The sequence below is a fragment of the Lineus longissimus genome, chromosome 7 (assembly GCF_910592395.1).
Source record: "Lineus longissimus chromosome 7, tnLinLong1.2, whole genome shotgun sequence".
NCBI classification, from domain to species: domain Eukaryota; kingdom Metazoa; phylum Nemertea; class Pilidiophora; order Heteronemertea; family Lineidae; genus Lineus; species Lineus longissimus.
The window spans coordinates 17,905,123-17,922,364 of record NC_088314.1 but is presented as its reverse complement, the minus strand read 5'-3'; the positions used below and the strand labels follow the sequence as shown (position 1 = coordinate 17,922,364).

At 43.1% G+C, this 17,242-nt stretch overlaps 1 protein-coding gene across 2 annotated transcripts; it reads left to right on the top strand.

The window, feature by feature from the left end:
* The first annotated feature begins 672 nt into the window (after positions 1 to 672).
* LOC135491015 (actin-related protein 5-like) lies at positions 673 to 16,071 on the top strand. Of its 2 annotated transcripts, none has more exons than XM_064776634.1 (18): positions 673 to 799; positions 4,627 to 4,743; positions 5,269 to 5,357; positions 6,098 to 6,314; positions 6,769 to 6,864; positions 7,648 to 7,841; positions 8,674 to 8,790; positions 9,006 to 9,104; positions 9,772 to 9,852; positions 10,432 to 10,563; positions 10,999 to 11,145; positions 12,340 to 12,532; positions 13,000 to 13,067; positions 13,668 to 13,762; positions 14,206 to 14,286; positions 14,701 to 14,818; positions 15,352 to 15,463; positions 15,741 to 16,071. In XM_064776634.1, exons 2-18 carry the CDS (start codon positions 4,629 to 4,631, stop codon positions 15,902 to 15,904), a joined length of 2,118 nt encoding a protein of 705 aa, XP_064632704.1. In that variant the 5' UTR covers positions 673 to 799; positions 4,627 to 4,628; the 3' UTR covers positions 15,905 to 16,071. The 2 variants fall into 2 exon arrangements, with proteins under 2 accessions (XP_064632704.1, XP_064632703.1); XM_064776633.1 differs by lacking the exon at positions 673 to 799 and adding an exon at positions 2,320 to 2,425.
* Positions 16,072 to 17,242: the final 1,171 nt, after the last annotated feature.

Genomic DNA, 17,242 nt, shown 5'->3' with positions numbered 1-17,242 from the left:
GATATTATGTCTTGCCCTTGGCGTTGTTTGTGTCGATTTCACAACAAGGGTTCAGAATGACAGGCAGAGAGGCCCTTGAGCCTGTCAGTGGATAGGCCTTGGCCTGTTCAATGCGCATTGTGCTGGGAACGGTCATGCCGAGAAGATCAGCGAGTCTTGAGTTTTCACATGTAACGTGTCTGTTCTCTTCTCAGGCGTGACATGAAGATAAGAAAAAACAAGTCATTTCCAAAGAGCGGGCTACATACGATTCACCATGTCACTTTTCATCTTCACGTCGTGTTTTCAATTCAGTTAACTCAGTGACAAGTGAATCATGACAAGTGACAGCGTGAACCCTATTAACTCCGGGTAATGTGACCCACCACGGCAAAATGAGTCGCATGTCGCACAGAATATGAGCCTAAAACAGGGACATAATAGAAGAAATTGATATACTCAGATTTCATAAAAGGCTGACAATAGTGAAATGAACAACCAGTCCGTCTCAACCTGTCAAGCTCGGAGCGACATGCGACTCATTTTGCCATGGCGGGTCACAATGATCGTGTATAAACCTACCTTGTTTTATGTCCAGGTAAGATCCTTGTTTTTCCTCTAAGATGGGCAGAGGAAAGGTGAAATCGAAACAAAATCCTACGAAGGTCCTCTCAGTGGAGCGGCCGTCTTCCTTCTGTGCCAAGGCGTGTCGGTTTTCCTACTTATTGTCCAGTTCTATTTTCGCTAAAGAATTACCTCCTTTTGTGGACGATTGGCTTTGAAACGGGACTTAAAAATTACGTGGACAAAGCAAATAAGGGTGGGTGATATACCGAATGCATATTGTGTTTGAGGGTCGAACATGGTTCGTTGGGGTGTTTGCTATAAGGGCCAGGTAGTGCCTGTTTGTTAACTGTGTCAACAGTACAGGGGCCTTGAGGCTTTTTGTGACGGCCCTTTCTATATTTGATAGTTTTGGGTGGATCGTTGTTGTACACATTGTTGAAATCTTGCAACATTCCGGCACGAGTGGTACTCTCCGAAAGAAATGCAGGTTTTAACCCATTCCTTACCAAGTGCGGGCCGATTTAGGGGGTGGCACACTTTCCCCGTTTTCGTCATCCTCGCATGTTCCATGCAGCGGTTACTGTGCTCTCGATCTTGCAGCACGATTTTCATGTTGAGCGGTGAAAAAAAGCTGACACTCAAGATGCTTTAGTTATTTCGTCGGAGAGTAACGTTTTTACGGTGCACCCCCGAGAGGGGGATTTACGAAAACGAGGGTGGGCTTACCAAGGAAGTTTTATTTTGTTATGTACAAAACGGAAAACAATGTACTATTAAGCTTATACCCCGTACCGGGGATGGTCAGATCTTGAGACCACATCATGCACTTGTTACACCCCGGACGCAGTGGACCGGCCTCGTCCCTAACCCTATGAGGCAGGTGACGAAATGGACTGCCTTTGGAGTCTAATAATAATAATAATAATGAGTTTTTTATACAGCGCAATTTCGTGACACTATAGTTCTCGCTCAAAGCGCTTTGGGATATCATATTATAACCCCGGTCTCCACAGAAATCAATCAGGGGTTTCAAGGAGCAACCACAAGACGCTCACTAGAACTCGACCAGTAGGGGAACTGAGCAGTGACTCGGCCGGGAGTCGAACCCACGACCTCCTGATCATGAGGCCGACTCTCTTCCACTGCGCTACCGCTGTCTAACGCTCCTGACCGCTAGGTCCAAGCCCTATATATTGTGGTGGAAAAAATGAAACCTCATTTGACCGGGCTCTTTTTGAAGACAGTCTCCGAGTGTTTCTTCGGCCGGGGATTGCCATGGACATCGGCCCATCCTTGCGGAACGAAGACGCCAAGCCAGGCTCCTGCTCTTCTTCAAAATCCTCCAGCTGCAGGTCGTCGTTGAACACCACCTCATCGCGACAACCAGAAGGACCAGACACTGGCAACTCAAGATCCTTCAGGCAGGACCACACCACCACCGAGGCCCAAAGAAATTCCTTCTTCCCGCGTACGACCGTCGACTGGAACAGCCTACCTGAAGCCACAGTGACGGCCGAGAACACCGACGCCTTCAGGAAGATGCTCACCACTTAGACCAGCGCTGATTTTAACTATTTTACCTTGCACGACCTTACATTTTATCAACTTTTACCATCCACCAACCAAGCTTTTATCTGTTCAACATGCGCCTGGGACTAATGGTCTGCTTAGACTGAAACCCAGTATTGGAAGAAGAAGAAGAAGAATAAGAAGATCGGAGGGCACAGCCACGGCTGATGTGGAATTAAACACAACGTGGTTATCGAGAAATAAAAAAAGATGTCAGCGCCCATGATTTTTTGAAACCGGTTAATTTTTCCAATTTTTCTGTCTTTTTCGTCAAATTTATTCGTCTACTGTGCAACTGTGTCGGATCAAGGTAAATAAATGGTTCATAGGAGTGTTGAGAATTTACTAAATTGTAATCTTCTACTTTACGGTGCTTTGTTTTCACAATTATGGCTTGGTTATGGTTTGCGAAAATTCTTTCGGCCATTTTGTTTTGAACTTTTCACAGGCAACTGGAGTTTACCGTGACTTAAAGGTCATTTCTTCTCAAATGATCATTCAAATCATTCAAAATATAGTGAACATTGGAAAATATGACCAGCTCCTAGTCACTAAAGTGCTCAAATAACTTTTTTTATTATTACTTTCTAAGTTGTTGTCCTGGTGAACAGAACATGCCTGTGAAAAGGGGATTTACCTAATGTTCGAGGAGTATTTTCGCAAACCGTCTATTTAGAATTACCTTAAGTATGTGTTCATTATTTGAATAAGCTTGTTACCTATGCCTACCACACGGGATCGGAGGTCATGGTGAACAGTTAACTGTGGAAAGGTGATACAGATAAGGAAGTGGCCAAAAAAAATTTTCACGAACCAGCTATAGATATTTTCGACAAAGACAAACCCAAACAGAGCCAAGAGCACGTACAAAACAAGCCACACACCTGCACCTGTGAGAGGGCTAGCTACATCATCATCCGCAAGATGGCGCCACTGTTTTGCTGATGTCTAACTGTCTGTGACCAAATATATTGGGCACATGTGCATGTGGAATCGGGAATGATTGCATCCTCGCTTTGCCAATTGGCAGATTTGCCAATTGGCAATCTCCCATCGTCTAAAATGTACTGTCGCCACTTCCGGGCCAACTTCTTTAGTGTCGGCTTGAGCTGTTCATCCTTTCCTGCATAAATAATTAGTTTGACTTGAGGAACACACCTCATAATGATACCAAGTTTCCCAATATAGCACCAGTCTTTGGAAGAATTTTGCCTTGATGTAGTGGGCCCCGCATTAATGAATTTCATTAACAATAGTCCCTCCAATAGCATTTCAATGACCTTGGGCCTGATCAATATAATGATTGGTTCCAAGTAGGCCTATAGAGAAACATGTTAAAGATGCTTAAGAACAGCCATTTAGGAACCAATTTCATCGAGCACATATTTTTAGCTCACCTCTTAGCAGAGGTGAGCTTATCCCATACCGTGGCGTCCGTCGTCCGTCGTCGTCGTCGTCGTCGTCCGTCGTCCGTTAGCAGGGCACGTTTCGTAACTGTTAGAGCTATTGAGTTGAAACTTGGTACACATGTACCCTTATGTAATGACACCTTGGAGACCAAGTTTCGGTCCGATTCGTTTCATGGTTTGGCCACCAGGGGGCCAAACGTTAAAAGTGAAAATATGCAATATCTCCCTTAATAGTAGTCGGGAAATTTTGAAAAAAATATGGTAGGTACTTCTAGCAAAGGTGCATCATATATCCTCCGGGTTTTTGATTTGACCTCCTTTTCAAGGTCACAGAGGTCAAATGGTGTAAATTGGCCGTTAGGATGTAACGATGGCACGTTTCTAAACTGCAATGACTATTGATACCAAATTTGGTACACATTTACCCCTTAGTCAGGTGATCTCAGGGACCAAAGTTTGGTCCAATATGATTCACCACTTGACCACCAGGGGGCAAAATCCAAAAACCTTAAAAATGTGATTATTCCTTAACTTCTTGCCCGATTGCCACCAATTTGATATCATGGGTACATCTAACCACCATACAGTATATGTCACACAGGTTTTTAATTTGACCTTCTTGTCAAGGTCACAGAGGTCAAATGGCATAAATTCGCCGTCAGGCCGTAACTATGGCACGTTTCTTAACTGCAATTACTATTGATCACAAATTAAGTACACATGGACCCCTTGGTCAGGTGATCTCAGGTACCGAAGTTTGGTCCGATCTGATTTGCCGTTTGGCCTCCAGGGAGGGGGCCAAATCCTAAATTCTTCAAAATGCCATTATTCCTAGTAATGACTTGCCCGATTGGCACCAATTTTATATCATAGGTACATCTAATTCTAACAACCATTCAATGTGTCACCCGGGTCTTCTTTGATTTGACCTACTTTTCAAGGTCACAGAGGTCGAATGTACTGTAAATTGGCCATTTTGGGGAAATTGTAATTGCTTGGACCTACATCAAACCTAACACTACATGACACAATACCATGCTCTTTATCCATCTTTCCTCCACATGAGGTGAGCACAATGGCCCTGGCCATTTTTTTATTGCAGCAATGGATCTTGGACCCAATATCTTCAAGTTCAGAGGAATAAAAATACAACCAGATCCAGTGCATGACTATCCGACGTCACTACAAGAAACCCACACACCACTTGTAATCGATAATGGTATGTATATTGCGTGAGGCAATGACTCAGCTGGCACTCCAATTTGGATTTCCTTTAATACTCAATATTTGGTATCCGACTTTTTCAAGTTGTGCCTGCTATTTCAAATTTTAGGAGAACTTGATGACGTCAATAACTGCACCAGATGGAGCCACTGTGTTCTAGTGGCTTGGACTCTGGGCTAGTGAACAAGAGGGTCCCTGGTTCGAACCCCACGGTTGAAAAAGCCAAGGCAGGTCTCTTTGTTTGTCTATTGGCTTCCCCCCCCCCCCCATTTGTATGTATTGGTGTCGGTCAGAGGTTGGAGTGATTGAGGACCTCATCTGATAAAAAAGTTCAGGTTAGACCGGGTCAGATGTGAAGTCGGATGATAACATCTACCACACTTGATATCAAACTATAAAAATACACAAAAATTGTGATTTCAACCTTTCCAAATTTTTACCGTTGAAAAGTTGAATATTCATTTGCTAAAAGGCCAATCGAGTTGTTAAAATACATTGTACATGACATGTCTTATTTCAGGGTCATATCACTGCAGGGTTGGTTGGGCGACGGATGAAAAGCCGAGAATGATCTTCAAAAATGTTGTGGCAAGACAGAGAGGCAAGAAAGTAAGTAGGCAATACCTCTAACCTTTGTTGGGACACTTTTGCTCAAAAAGCGGATTTCTGACTTGAAAACCCGAAAAACTGGGGTTGGGTATCATGCAAATCTGCAATAAAAATTGGGGGAGGGGGGTTACAGAGAGCTGAAATTAATCAAAAACTCAATAACCAATCGTTATGGCATCAAGCAATTTTGTGATGATTCAATATTGGCTGTGGCCCGGTCACCATGATATACATTCTTTTGGTTGTAGGAAATTGGAGTTCAGACTTTTGAGCAGAAATCAGTTGGTGAGTTGTCTAAAGCCAAATAAAGTTAATGTTATGTTTCTGGTTTCGTGGTGAACTGAATATGGATGTGGTCATGCGGGTTTTTTTTTTCTGTGATGAATTCTATTACAGTAGAACCTCTCTATTAAAGACACCCTTGGGACTGACAAGTGGTGTCCTTAATAGAGAGGTGTCCTGATTAGAGAGGTCAAAATTGAATGGAAACCACCATTTTGGGACCAAAACTAGTGTCCTTAATAGAGAGGTTGTCCTTAATAGAGAGGTGTCCGCTAAGGGAGGTTCCACTGTACTTTTAGTAAGCTAATTTGGCGATATCCACAATACCAAACGGGTGAAAAGATATTGACGCACGGGGGTTGGAATTGATGCGGGCGGAAACCAGAAACATAGCACTAACTGTTTTCGGCCTAACTTTCGGAAATGAAAAAATCTTAGTCACAAATATTTTTTTTCAGGAAACGGATCTCCAGATAGGGAACGACATCAACAATATTGAAGTCGTCCGTTGGCTACTGAAGACACAGTTTGACAAGAACGTGGTTACCCAATACGACGTGCAGGAGCAAATCTTTGACCACATCTTCCAGAAGCTTGGCATCAATTCAGAAGGTGGTATCCAGCATCCGATGGTCTTGACGGAACCGCCCCTGAACCCCAACTACTGCCGGCAACGTAAGAGAATATTGTATGTAAAGCGTGGCATGTTCGCAAAGCTCAAAGTGGCAAATGTGCCTATTTTTAATCGGCGGTAGATTAAATTCGAAAAAGCCAAAATAGTTAGGAATGTTGCTTTTTTGTTTGAAATGGCTCCGTCTTAATCCTGCTTTGTCCAATTCAGGCAAAGCAGGGATTTTTCGATACCCTGGACTTTTCAGAAGTATCAGATGAAATATCACAGTTTATTCACTATTACAAAAATTGCCAAAATTCAGAGTGCCATTTTCTTGTTGAATAGACTATAGAAGATGTGTTGTTGATGGTACCATCTGCATAATATCACCTTAGAAAGTTTACCATTCTATAGAAGCTGTACATGTAGAATGTGGTCTTCTTCTTCCAACAAAACTTGGTCAAAGTAAGATTTTTCCTCTAATTTATGTGTAATATTTTCGTCTCTATTTTTCAGAAATGTCCGAACTACTCTTCGAGTGTTACCACGTGCCACAGATCGCCTACGGCGTTGATGCTATGTTCAGTTTCTACAACAACTATGAAAACTCAGGTAAGGAGAAAGCATCTGATGCTACTCTCAATTTAGCCCAGGTAACCTCGACCCTATCCACCGTGCAGCAGAGGGTCGGGGAAGCTTCATTGATTCACACGAGACGAGCCATACATTTTCAGTGCATACAGTGGATGCACTGTCATACCAAGCGCTCTGGTATTGCAGATTATTCACTTGGATCCAGGTTGCCCATCCTACAAAAAAACGTGACCGGTCCCCGGAAGCTTGCGCCCCCAAATCGAGTTCGTGACGAGTGAACTGCTGTCAAGTACCAGTCTCTGTAATGAGTGAATGGAGGAGACTGGTGAAAGAGTCTATTCTCAATTTACTTTGGCGCAAATGCATTCCATTCCTTTATACAGGGTATCTCGTCATTGCATATCTAGCCGTTGAAAATACGTTGATATATGTTTTTTCTGGAATATCACTGGGATGAGTTCAATTTTAGTGAATCAGTGGTATAATGACCTGTCAAATCTGTTAGGATGCGCAGTGTGTTCAAGATCTTTTCATCGCTCACACGGAGGTAAATTTGTAGGTTTTTACACCAGAAAATACTACAATTGGCATGAAACGTCTCTGAGATTTAGTCCAGCTTTGTGACGTCATTTGCTAGCTCTATTAGCCGGCTCTGTTTACCTGTCCGCTATGACGTCATTTGTGTCATCAGCTGTTGGCGTTTTTGTTTTGTTTTGGTTTTGCATGGGCCCTGAAATGGTACACGTTTCTCAAAGGGCTATCCGCAGGGATTTGCTACTTCCTCTTGTTTATTTCTTTTAGGTGAAATGGATGGTCTTGTGTTGTCTTGTGGTAACCACGCAACCCACCTCCTCCCTGTCCTAAACGGCCGCCTGGATCCGACGCATGCGCGACGGATCAGCCTCGGAGGCAGCCATCTTGATCTATTCATGCAGAAGCTTTTGCAACTCAAGTATCCTGGCCATTTGAACGCCCTGACGTTATCAAGAGCAGAGGTGAGCAAATGAAATAAAACAATACCGTCACATGGGGTGACTTTGAACTATTGGGTAACTTTGAAATGCCCCCAGAGAGAATTGCTCCAATGAGAAACATCTGTAGCCAAGTGTTCAAAGTTACCCCACGGTTCATATTCACCCCATGTGACGGTACTACATTTCTCCAGTGCACTATGCCATCTGCAGGCGAGATTGTCGAAAGTGGTTGGCCCGGAGGATTGAGTGATTTTGACTGGAATAGCGTGATTTTGGCCGCAATCGCTCGTGTCCATTTGTTCATTACAGTGATACTATGATGTGATTTACAACTTTGCGGAAATACGTCCGTTTTTAATTGTTGATCACAAATGTAAAGCTCAAATTTTCCATTTTTGATTAGATTTATTATAAAATCACTGAATGTAAACCACCGCGACCGCGAAAATGTTCATGTTGTGACATCATCAACGAAAACGGCATCGAAGGGAGCCGTCTGGGCGGGATTAAACCATCAATTTCTAGAAAATGTGCATTTTGATTCGAAAACCTTACCGATTTATAAGAAAGTGACGTAGTCATTTGTCAAAAACAGCTAAAACATTATATGGTGAAATTTGACACGAGTTACCCTTTAAGCACGCACAAACAAGCAATTTAAATTGCAGCTACTTATAATTCTTTTGTCTGCGGGTAAAACTGGTAATCAGTCGGGTGGAGACCGGGGTAATAATATGGTATCCCAAATTGGCCAAAAGCTTTGAACAGGGAAACTTTGAAAACGCAAAATAAAGAACTCAATATTATCATTATTGATGATAGCAATAGTGACGTTGTATTTATGTTTCATTAGGAGCTGATTCAAGACTATTGTTACACGGGTGTCGATTTCGTCTCGGAGGTGAACGCATGGGCAGACGTGGACTATTACGAGGCTAATGTCAAAAAGATTCAACTTCCATTCACGCCGGTAAGTGACATGTACATCACTTTTGCTATTTAAAGGGGATTTCACACGCAAACGATTCAGCCTACTTTTTACATTTTCTCGTCTCATTTCCTAAGTCTGGCGCAGATCAGTTATTTTGGAATGTATATTTGACCTGTCAGCTTTAAGTTCGCGTTCGATGGTATATTTGCAGAAAATCACTAAATCGCCAATGTAATTTTCTGTTTCATTTCCAGCTGCCGGGTGCGAGTTTGTCCAGTGAACAACAGAAAGAGAAGAAAGATCAACAAATACGACGTCTAAAGGAAGTTAATGCCAAGAAAAGGGAAGAAAGGGTATGATATTAATTCTTCTTCTTCTTCTTCTTCAGCGTTCGCTCTGCACTTGGAGGGGTCATTCTCCTAGGAGTAATCCTCCTCCAAGGCAGGATGAGCATATCCTGCGTGCCACTACGGTTAGGCGCCAATTGGGTTTATTGGCCTAGTGGTCCGACTTTGGCAAGAGAGATAGAGTCCACGCAAGCTACTCATGTTTCTCACTTGGTGGGGTCTTAGCTTGCCCTGGCATAGACACCAGGTACAAGGAACCTCGGTTTTGAGTCTCATTCGAAGGACTGTGAAGAGCCAGGAATTTTAGTTCCTTGAAAGCCACGCCGGTTCATCCAGACATACGAACCCGGGCCCTATTGCGTGGTGGCCAGCAGTGTAAACCACTAGGCCATGAGGCTCCTTGATATTAATTGATTTTATTGATTTATTTGAATAATAATGAAGATATCCGCAGTTAATTAGTGGCATCCAGCTTAGGATAGTATTACATAGATTTACCAGGTTCTCTGCAGCCATCAAGATGCACAGTTTTCATGCCGTCATATTTTTGCGATTCAAAAGATTACTGAAAAAGACAATGCGGGGAAGAGTGAATGGTTTTAGTTGAAATTTGCATTTGCCAAAAATTTGTATCTACCGTTTGATTGTTTATTTGTTTATTTGTTTATTTTAGCTTGCTGAGCAGCAGGAGAAGTTACAGGAACTTCTCAGCCTGCAGGAACTCATCGAGGAGGACAGGATTGAGGAATTTCAGGTCGGTGTGTAACTATTCACCACACAGTGTACTAAAAATTACTGGGCATGGTCACTGGCAAAATTGTCTTGAGCTGCAGATTTTCATGTTGTCACAAATGTCTAGTTCAGATCTGCACTGTGGTGTATAGTCGTAGTTCCACCTATCATAAAACCCTGTGTTTTTTCAAGACCCGAGTCTTCGCCGTGTGTCAAAAAACCCGGGGCGGACTTACACCTATCACTGAGTATCAGTGGTGTTAGGTAATGGTTAATAGCCCCGGTGACAGGTGTGCTGTAGGTAGGGAGCTCTTCTGTGTTTCTTTCCCCGTTGGAGGGGAATTTCGCATGTGCAATACCGAGGCAACTACACCGCGCCATCTGTCGCCGGATCTTAGAACTTGCTTAGAACTGTCTGTTCAGATTCCACCTATCAAAAAACCTGTGTTGAACACGGGTCTAAATTAGCCCCCGATTAGCCCCATCGAGCTCGATGGGGCTAAGAGTAACCAAATATGGTTGCTAATGAGTCAAAAATACCATAGAAAAAAATTTTAAATATCATTTCATTTTTTTGTGACACGCTGTATGTTTTTTGCAGAAAGCTCTAAAGCAGTTGGAGTTCTCATCTGCCGAAGAGCTTCAGGCAGCCATCGACAAGTTGAGCACGTCCATTCAGAAGATCAAGGCGAAGATTCTCGGTATCGATGTGGTGGAGGAGGAGAAGGAAGAGGTGAGGAAAATTTTGCAGTTGGGATGTGAATTTTCCAGTTTTTGGGAGGATTACCGTTTTCGCCCCTCGAAAAGAGGGCTTCATTTGACAACAGAAATTGAAAGATCCAGTCCTCAGCTTTCGATACACCAGACACATTGATTAAAAAATCAACCCAGTTGAGAATCCACCCTTAAAGGTATACGCGGTTTGTTTAAAATTTGAAACAGAATTTGAAAATGTCCAATTGTGTAGATACGTACCGTATATAAATGTCAGCATTACTGTTGAGTAGGCAGATATACATGTACCACTATACATACCAAATTTCAGCAAATTTGCATGCATGATAACTGCACTATGGCATTGTGTATAACTGCATTTCTATTTACCTGAGCCACCAGTAACACGAATGGCGTACCCCTTTAACTCCATGTTTTGATTCTTCCTCTTCAGCGAGAACCTGTGTTCGATCTGTTGGACATTCCCGACGAGGACCTCCTGCCCGCACAGCAAGAAATCAAAAAGAGGCAGCGTATTTTGAAATGTGCGTACGAGGGACGTGTCCGGGCGCGCAAGCAGCGGGAGGAAGTCAAACAGAAGGTATGTTAACTCTTTCACTACCATATGTGACTCGCTCTGCTAAAACTAGGCGCTTGTCGCATCTGAACTTGACAGGTTGATACGGACTTGTTGTTCATTTCCCTATTGTAGACCTTTTGTGAAATCTATTACAAACTGATTTGGTTACATTTCACCAAAGGTCTACAATAGGGAAATGAACAACAAGTCCGTATCAACCTGTCAAGTTCAGATGCGACAAGCGCCTAGTTTTGGTAGAGCGGGTCACATATATAGTACCCCTGGTCCACACCCGGCAAAGACTGGGCAGCCTGGATCCAAACTTGGCTTAGGAAAAGTTTCATGGGAACAAAGCTACCCTAATCTTGGGGACAAGGTTTTCATTGAATCGAGTGCAGTGCTGCCACCTCGTAACTTCAGGTGTAATCAACCAAAAAGGTAAATGATAGAACTAGTGGGAAATTTTACAGTACAGATTACTGCGGTCCAATAGTGTGCTGTGTACAGACCCAGTAAATACCGGGTACAGTGGGGAAAGAGTTAATAGTAGCGAGTTTCCGCATCGCTTACGATTACGATTACGATTACGATTTGTGTTTGACGTCATCGATTTTTGGTGCTACGTCATCCCCGGCGAAATCGTCGATGGTACTTTCGTCTCGTTCTTACGAGGATTCCGGCTGATCTTCGTAAGTCGAAAAACGATTACATGGATTAGCGAAAAGCCTATTTTCCACGCTACATATCAAATTCAAGGTGAAATATTCATTGAAGAATACTTTAGAACATATCTGTCAAACATAGGAACATAGGCATTTAATGCGATCAACGGCGATTTTGATCATGTTTTAGCGCCGAGAAAAGTGCACCCAGTACACCAAGTCGTTGGTGTGAATGCGGAAACAAAATTTCTGGTTCATGCCGGTTTTGAGAGTATTACGATTACGACTTTGAAATCGTAATCGTAATCGTAAGCGATGCGGAAACTCCCTAGTGTCAGCAGGCTGAATTCCATGGACCTCTCTCTTTAGTTGCTCTTTCTGGATAAAACTTCTCTATTTAACTGTGAAATGGATTGAATGGACTTCTGTGTAGATTTGGGTCTCTGTGACTTCTCACGTCAGTTACAAATTTCTAATTTTTAACATATGGCGTTGGCCTTTAATGTATGGCCTCTCAATAATGGTGGAGTCAATAATTGTTTGATAATTTTAGGAATTGGAAGAAGAGCGTCGTATGCAGATGAAAAGAGAACAAGACTATAAGGGCTGGCTTAGAGAGATTCGCCAGAAACGGAAACTCTTGATGGAGAAACGCAACAAAAGACGGCAGCGCCGGTCGGATATGGCCAAGAGACGGACGTTGGCGTCACAAGAGAGGATGAAGATAATATCACAGCTGGCGAAACGTACGTGTGCCAGCCTTTTGTTTGCATTTTGCTGTCAACCGTAAAGCATTTTATATTTGCGATCTTTGTGAATGCTCTGTCGAATACAAAATAGATAAAAATGCACGACATTTTCTCCAGGAAAATGTGTCGGGTCATATGGATTTCCCAGGGTAAAATGCTGCCTGGAGGCTATTATGTAGTCGAGTATAGTAAAACATCAGATAAGGTGATGTCACTTAAGGTGTTCTTATTGAGTAACTAAATCGTCAGATGAGTCTGTCTCAAATTTTTGATTTGAACTTATTATTCATTCATGTTATGATCTGAAGTCCATACCTCAATCAGTTCTCAAGCGATTTTTCGGATCATCAAAGTGTGATTTATCATTTAAAGGTAATTCGGTGCATAATCGGCCTATGTCAATAACTCCATACCTATCTTCAGCTTAAAGTGCCTGGTCTAGCTATGTGTTCACATATTTTCAGGAGACTCCAAGAAAGACACTGATAACTTTGGACAGAATGATGAAGATTGGAACGTCTATAAACAAATTGTAAGTAAGGTAGAATGGGGTAATTGTAGCCCTGGTTTAATTGTAGCCCCTGCCTATGATATTGATTGATATCCCCATGTCTCAAACAATGCAGGGGCTACAAATAAACCGGGGCTACAATTACCCCATTCTACCCTATACTGGCAATGTTCTGAAGACAGCCTCGACTTGAATTCCCCCCCAAGACAAAAAGCTTGACTAGTTCTTGGCACCTGAGGTCGTTGCTTCGCTCACTTGCGAAAACCACGGGCTGACATCATGTCCTGGTATTCAAGTTTTTAGACTTGTGATCAGAGTTAGGCCTATACATGAAGAGTGTCTTCCTTTAGGCAGTAAGCTTACACATTTTGGCTGTTTCAGTTGTGAGGCAGCCATTCTCCCAGGGCTCAAGCAGCACTATCCAGGGCGGGCTGCTTGGTAAGTCGAAAGGCCTGATGATATTCTCGGCAGTCTGGGGAATCGATTCTCCAGGGTGACCAAGGCCACTGAGATCATCATTTTTTCCTTCATAATAGACATTTATGTCAGTATTTTGCTTGTTATCCAGAAATTTTGTTTATTTGCTTCTAAAAACATTTATTTTTGGTTCTATTTTGCCAGAATATCCAAGATGGTGACAGTGACTCGGACGCCGATCAAGACAAGCTAGAACAGCTGGAGGGATTCCTACGAGAACATGATCCAGAGTTTGAAAAGTAAGTCATTTCCTCAGATCACCTGTATCAAAAAAGATTCTTTATGAAAAGGTTATCAGATCTAATATTGTAGACCCTTAGGACACCCCTGGGACTATCAAATGCTGTCGTTAAGAAGAAGTGTTATGATTACAGAGGCAATTTGAATGGAATGACAAGTTTGGGACCAAAACCAGTGTCCTTAAAGAGAGGGTGTCCTGCTAACGGAGGTGTCAACTAAGAGAGGTTCTGCTGTAAAGTAGAACCTCTCTATTATGGACACCCTCAGGACTGACAAATGCTGTCCTTAATAAAAGAACTGTCTGATTACAGAGGTCATTTTGAATGGAAATGACAAGTTTGGGACCAAAACCAGTGTCCTTAAAGAGAGGGTGTCCTACTAACAGAGGTGTCCCATAAGAGCGGTTCCATTGTACATTATTGTATTCCTTTTGTCTTTGCAGAGAAGCCAATGGTGTAAACCAGGGTGGAATTGTGGACCTGGCAGAGTACTACAGACTTCATCTTGCTATTGAGATGATCAGGTAAAATAACACTCTAAAGGGACAACTTGGGTGTGGAATTTACTTGGCCAGCAGGATAATACCTCTGCTTGCCACCATTCGCCGCCACTGGTAGTATCGCACTAATGCTGATCTTTATGAGGATTGTGAGGCAGCTTTGGACATTGCTTGTGCATTTCAAGCAGGCATATGGTTACACTCCCCCCAGGATTCAAAGGTCTTATCAAAAGATCATACCCCTGATTCTGTATGCGGACATGCTTTTTTGTTCAAAGTTGTCATTTACTGCATATTGGACCATTCAGGAGTATCATTACATGTATCTAAGAGTCACTCTATTAGACACTTGTTTGGGTCTCATGATTCAAAGGAGTTGACAATCAACTTAGATAGACTTGTCCAGGTCCGAAGCTTACCTAGTTCTTAATTTTCCAGGGTGCCAGAACTGCTGTTCCAGCCCTCCATGATAGGGTTTGACCAGGCCGGCCTAACAGAGACAATCCAGTTTGCTATGAAGAAATTCAGTGATGACGAACAGAACCGGATGGCCCAGGTAATCACGCATCAAATATGTGACCCACCACGGCAAAATGAGTCGCATGTCACACAGAAGATGAGCATAAAACAGGGACATGATAGAAGAAATTGATATACTCAGATTTCATAAAAGGCAGACAATAGTGAAATGAACAACCAGTCCGTCTCAACCTGTCAAGCTCGGAGCGACATGCGACTCATTTTGCCATGGCGGGTCACATATTGAGATTATCTCTTTACTGTGCCTGTATACCAATGGTTCCTCGCTTCTTTGCGATGTCTTGACACGCATCAGCCTTGAGACGGCCAACTGGGTGCTTTCTGCTCAGATCCTGGGTTTCATCTCTTTGTCAACGCTGTTTCAGTTGGTGCCTCCAGGTTGCTGATGGTCTTAAGCCCCCAAATTATAAATGAAAGAACAACTCCACAATGTAATCAAATCTTTCCGACGTTTCAGTGTATTGAACCTTCTTCGGTGTTCTTAAGCCCCCAACTCATAGCCTAAAACTGCTACAATATTGTCTTCATATTGATATTCGGTTTTTTCAGAATGTGTTTTTGACTGGTTCGCCGGCTTCATTTCCAAAGTTCAAGGAGCGAATGGAGGTGGAGTTACGTGCCATTCGGCCATTCCAGTCTTTATTCAATGTCAACACAGCAAGTAAGTACTGTGCTGTTCCGGTCCATATTCAATGTCAACACAGCAAGTAAGTACTGTGCCGTTCTGGTCTTTATTCAATGTCAACACAGCAAGTAAGTGCTGTGCCGTTCCGGTCTTTATTCAATGTCAACACAGCAAGTAAGTGCTGTGCCGTTCCGGTCTTTATTCAATGTCAACACAGCAAGTAAGTACTGTGCCAATCCAAATCGGTGGTTATTTGCAGCATATTTTATGGGCAACAAACTAAGATCATGATGTGATTTGATTTCTCTTTCAGAAAATCCTACGCTTGATGCCTGGTATGGAGAGAAGAAATTTGCGACGTCCCCAGACTTCAAATCACATAGCATCACACGGAGCGAGTACGAGGAAAAGGGCGGCGAATACCTGAAAGAACATGAGGCGTCAAATCGTTACTTGCCTCAGCCGAAACAATCGTGATCTTGAACCAGGAACATTGGTTTGAATTATGAAGCCATCTTTTCAATTCAACGTTTTTGAGAAGACAAGTCACTGCCAGGAAATGCATTTTAATCTGATGGTCGATTGACCAGATTGAGTGGGACTGTAAACCTATGAATATTCGCATGCCTTTTTTGATAAAAATATATGGCTGTTAAAAAGATTTTATTGAAATAACTGTTATGAGTTTGTCAAAATGCCTACTTAAGAATACGCAGAAGTTGTAATTTCACAAAACGGCATGATTTGTGCTGTGTATTTAGACGATCCAAAGGACAGCTAGAGGAGGCTGAGTCCTCACTGTGAGACAGGCCTAACCTCGCCACTGACACAGCTCAAGAAGCCTGTTCTAAGTACATGTACATGTATCTCGAGTACCAGAAGTAGCTTGTGTACCCGGACAACTTCAGGACCTTTCTGCCATTGGTGAAGATTCTATCTCACTGTGTACTTCAAGACTGGCCCAAGTTCCCTGCTTGGCAACTCATGTAACTGAGGTACCACACTGTACACTAGAAGGCAGGCCCAAGTACCCTACTAAGCCGCACCCCATTTAGTAATTGGCAGTGCAGGGCAGTGCAGAGCTACATCCAGACCCTTCAGCCATTGTTGAAGATTCATTCCCCTGATGTAGCTGACTGTACCCAAGTACCCTACTTAACAGGACCCTTCTTGTACTTGGTAACATAAATGGACTAAACTCATGTCCCTGAGGTAGCATGTGTACCTGGGGTGACATCAAGACCCTGCTGCCATTGTCGAAGATTCATTCCCCTGATGTAGCTGACTGTACCCAAGTACCCTACTTAACAGGACCCTTCTAGTACTTGGTAACATAAATGGACTAATTGAAGAAACTCGTGTCCCTGAGGTAGTTTGTGTACCTAGAACGACATCAAGACCCTGCTACCTTTGTCAAGATTCTTTCCCAGACAGCAAGAATGGGTGGGCCACTTGAGGATAATAAGGGGCACAGATCTAGCCACCAGTGGCACACACCAGCGAACCAACTGTATTCATGGTCCTCTGTTACCAGTGAGTCACCAAGGGCTGCCATTGCCCATCATAGCCCCTCTCTCGCTCCACTTGCTATCAGCCACCATTGGCCTACTGATACTTGCAGTCTTAGACTATACCTCCTGCTTCACCAGCGTGAGAGACCAGGGTCCAAGATTAGAAAGACCTGGAGGCTGTTCCTCCTGCAGCACCAGCTGCTCATTAACGAAATAGTGGATCAGACCACGGGGCACTGGTTGTGACAGACCAGGGTATATACCTCCTGCTTCACCAGCATGAGAGACCGGGGACCAAGTTTAG

What these genes read in the sequence shown, in the direction of transcription:
- LOC135491015 (XM_064776634.1), top strand. Translation starts at nt 4,629, where the DNA reads ATGGATCTTGGACCCAATATCTTCAAGTTCAGAGGAATAAAAATACAA. An exon ending in TGGAGGAGGAGAAGGAAGAG is followed by an intron (nt 10,564 to 10,998) that starts GTGAGGAAAATT and finishes CTTCCTCTTCAG; the next exon opens with CGAGAACCTGTGTTCGATCT. An exon ending in CTTGCTATTGAGATGATCAG is followed by an intron (nt 14,287 to 14,700) that starts GTAAAATAACAC and finishes TTAATTTTCCAG; the next exon opens with GGTGCCAGAACTGCTGTTCC.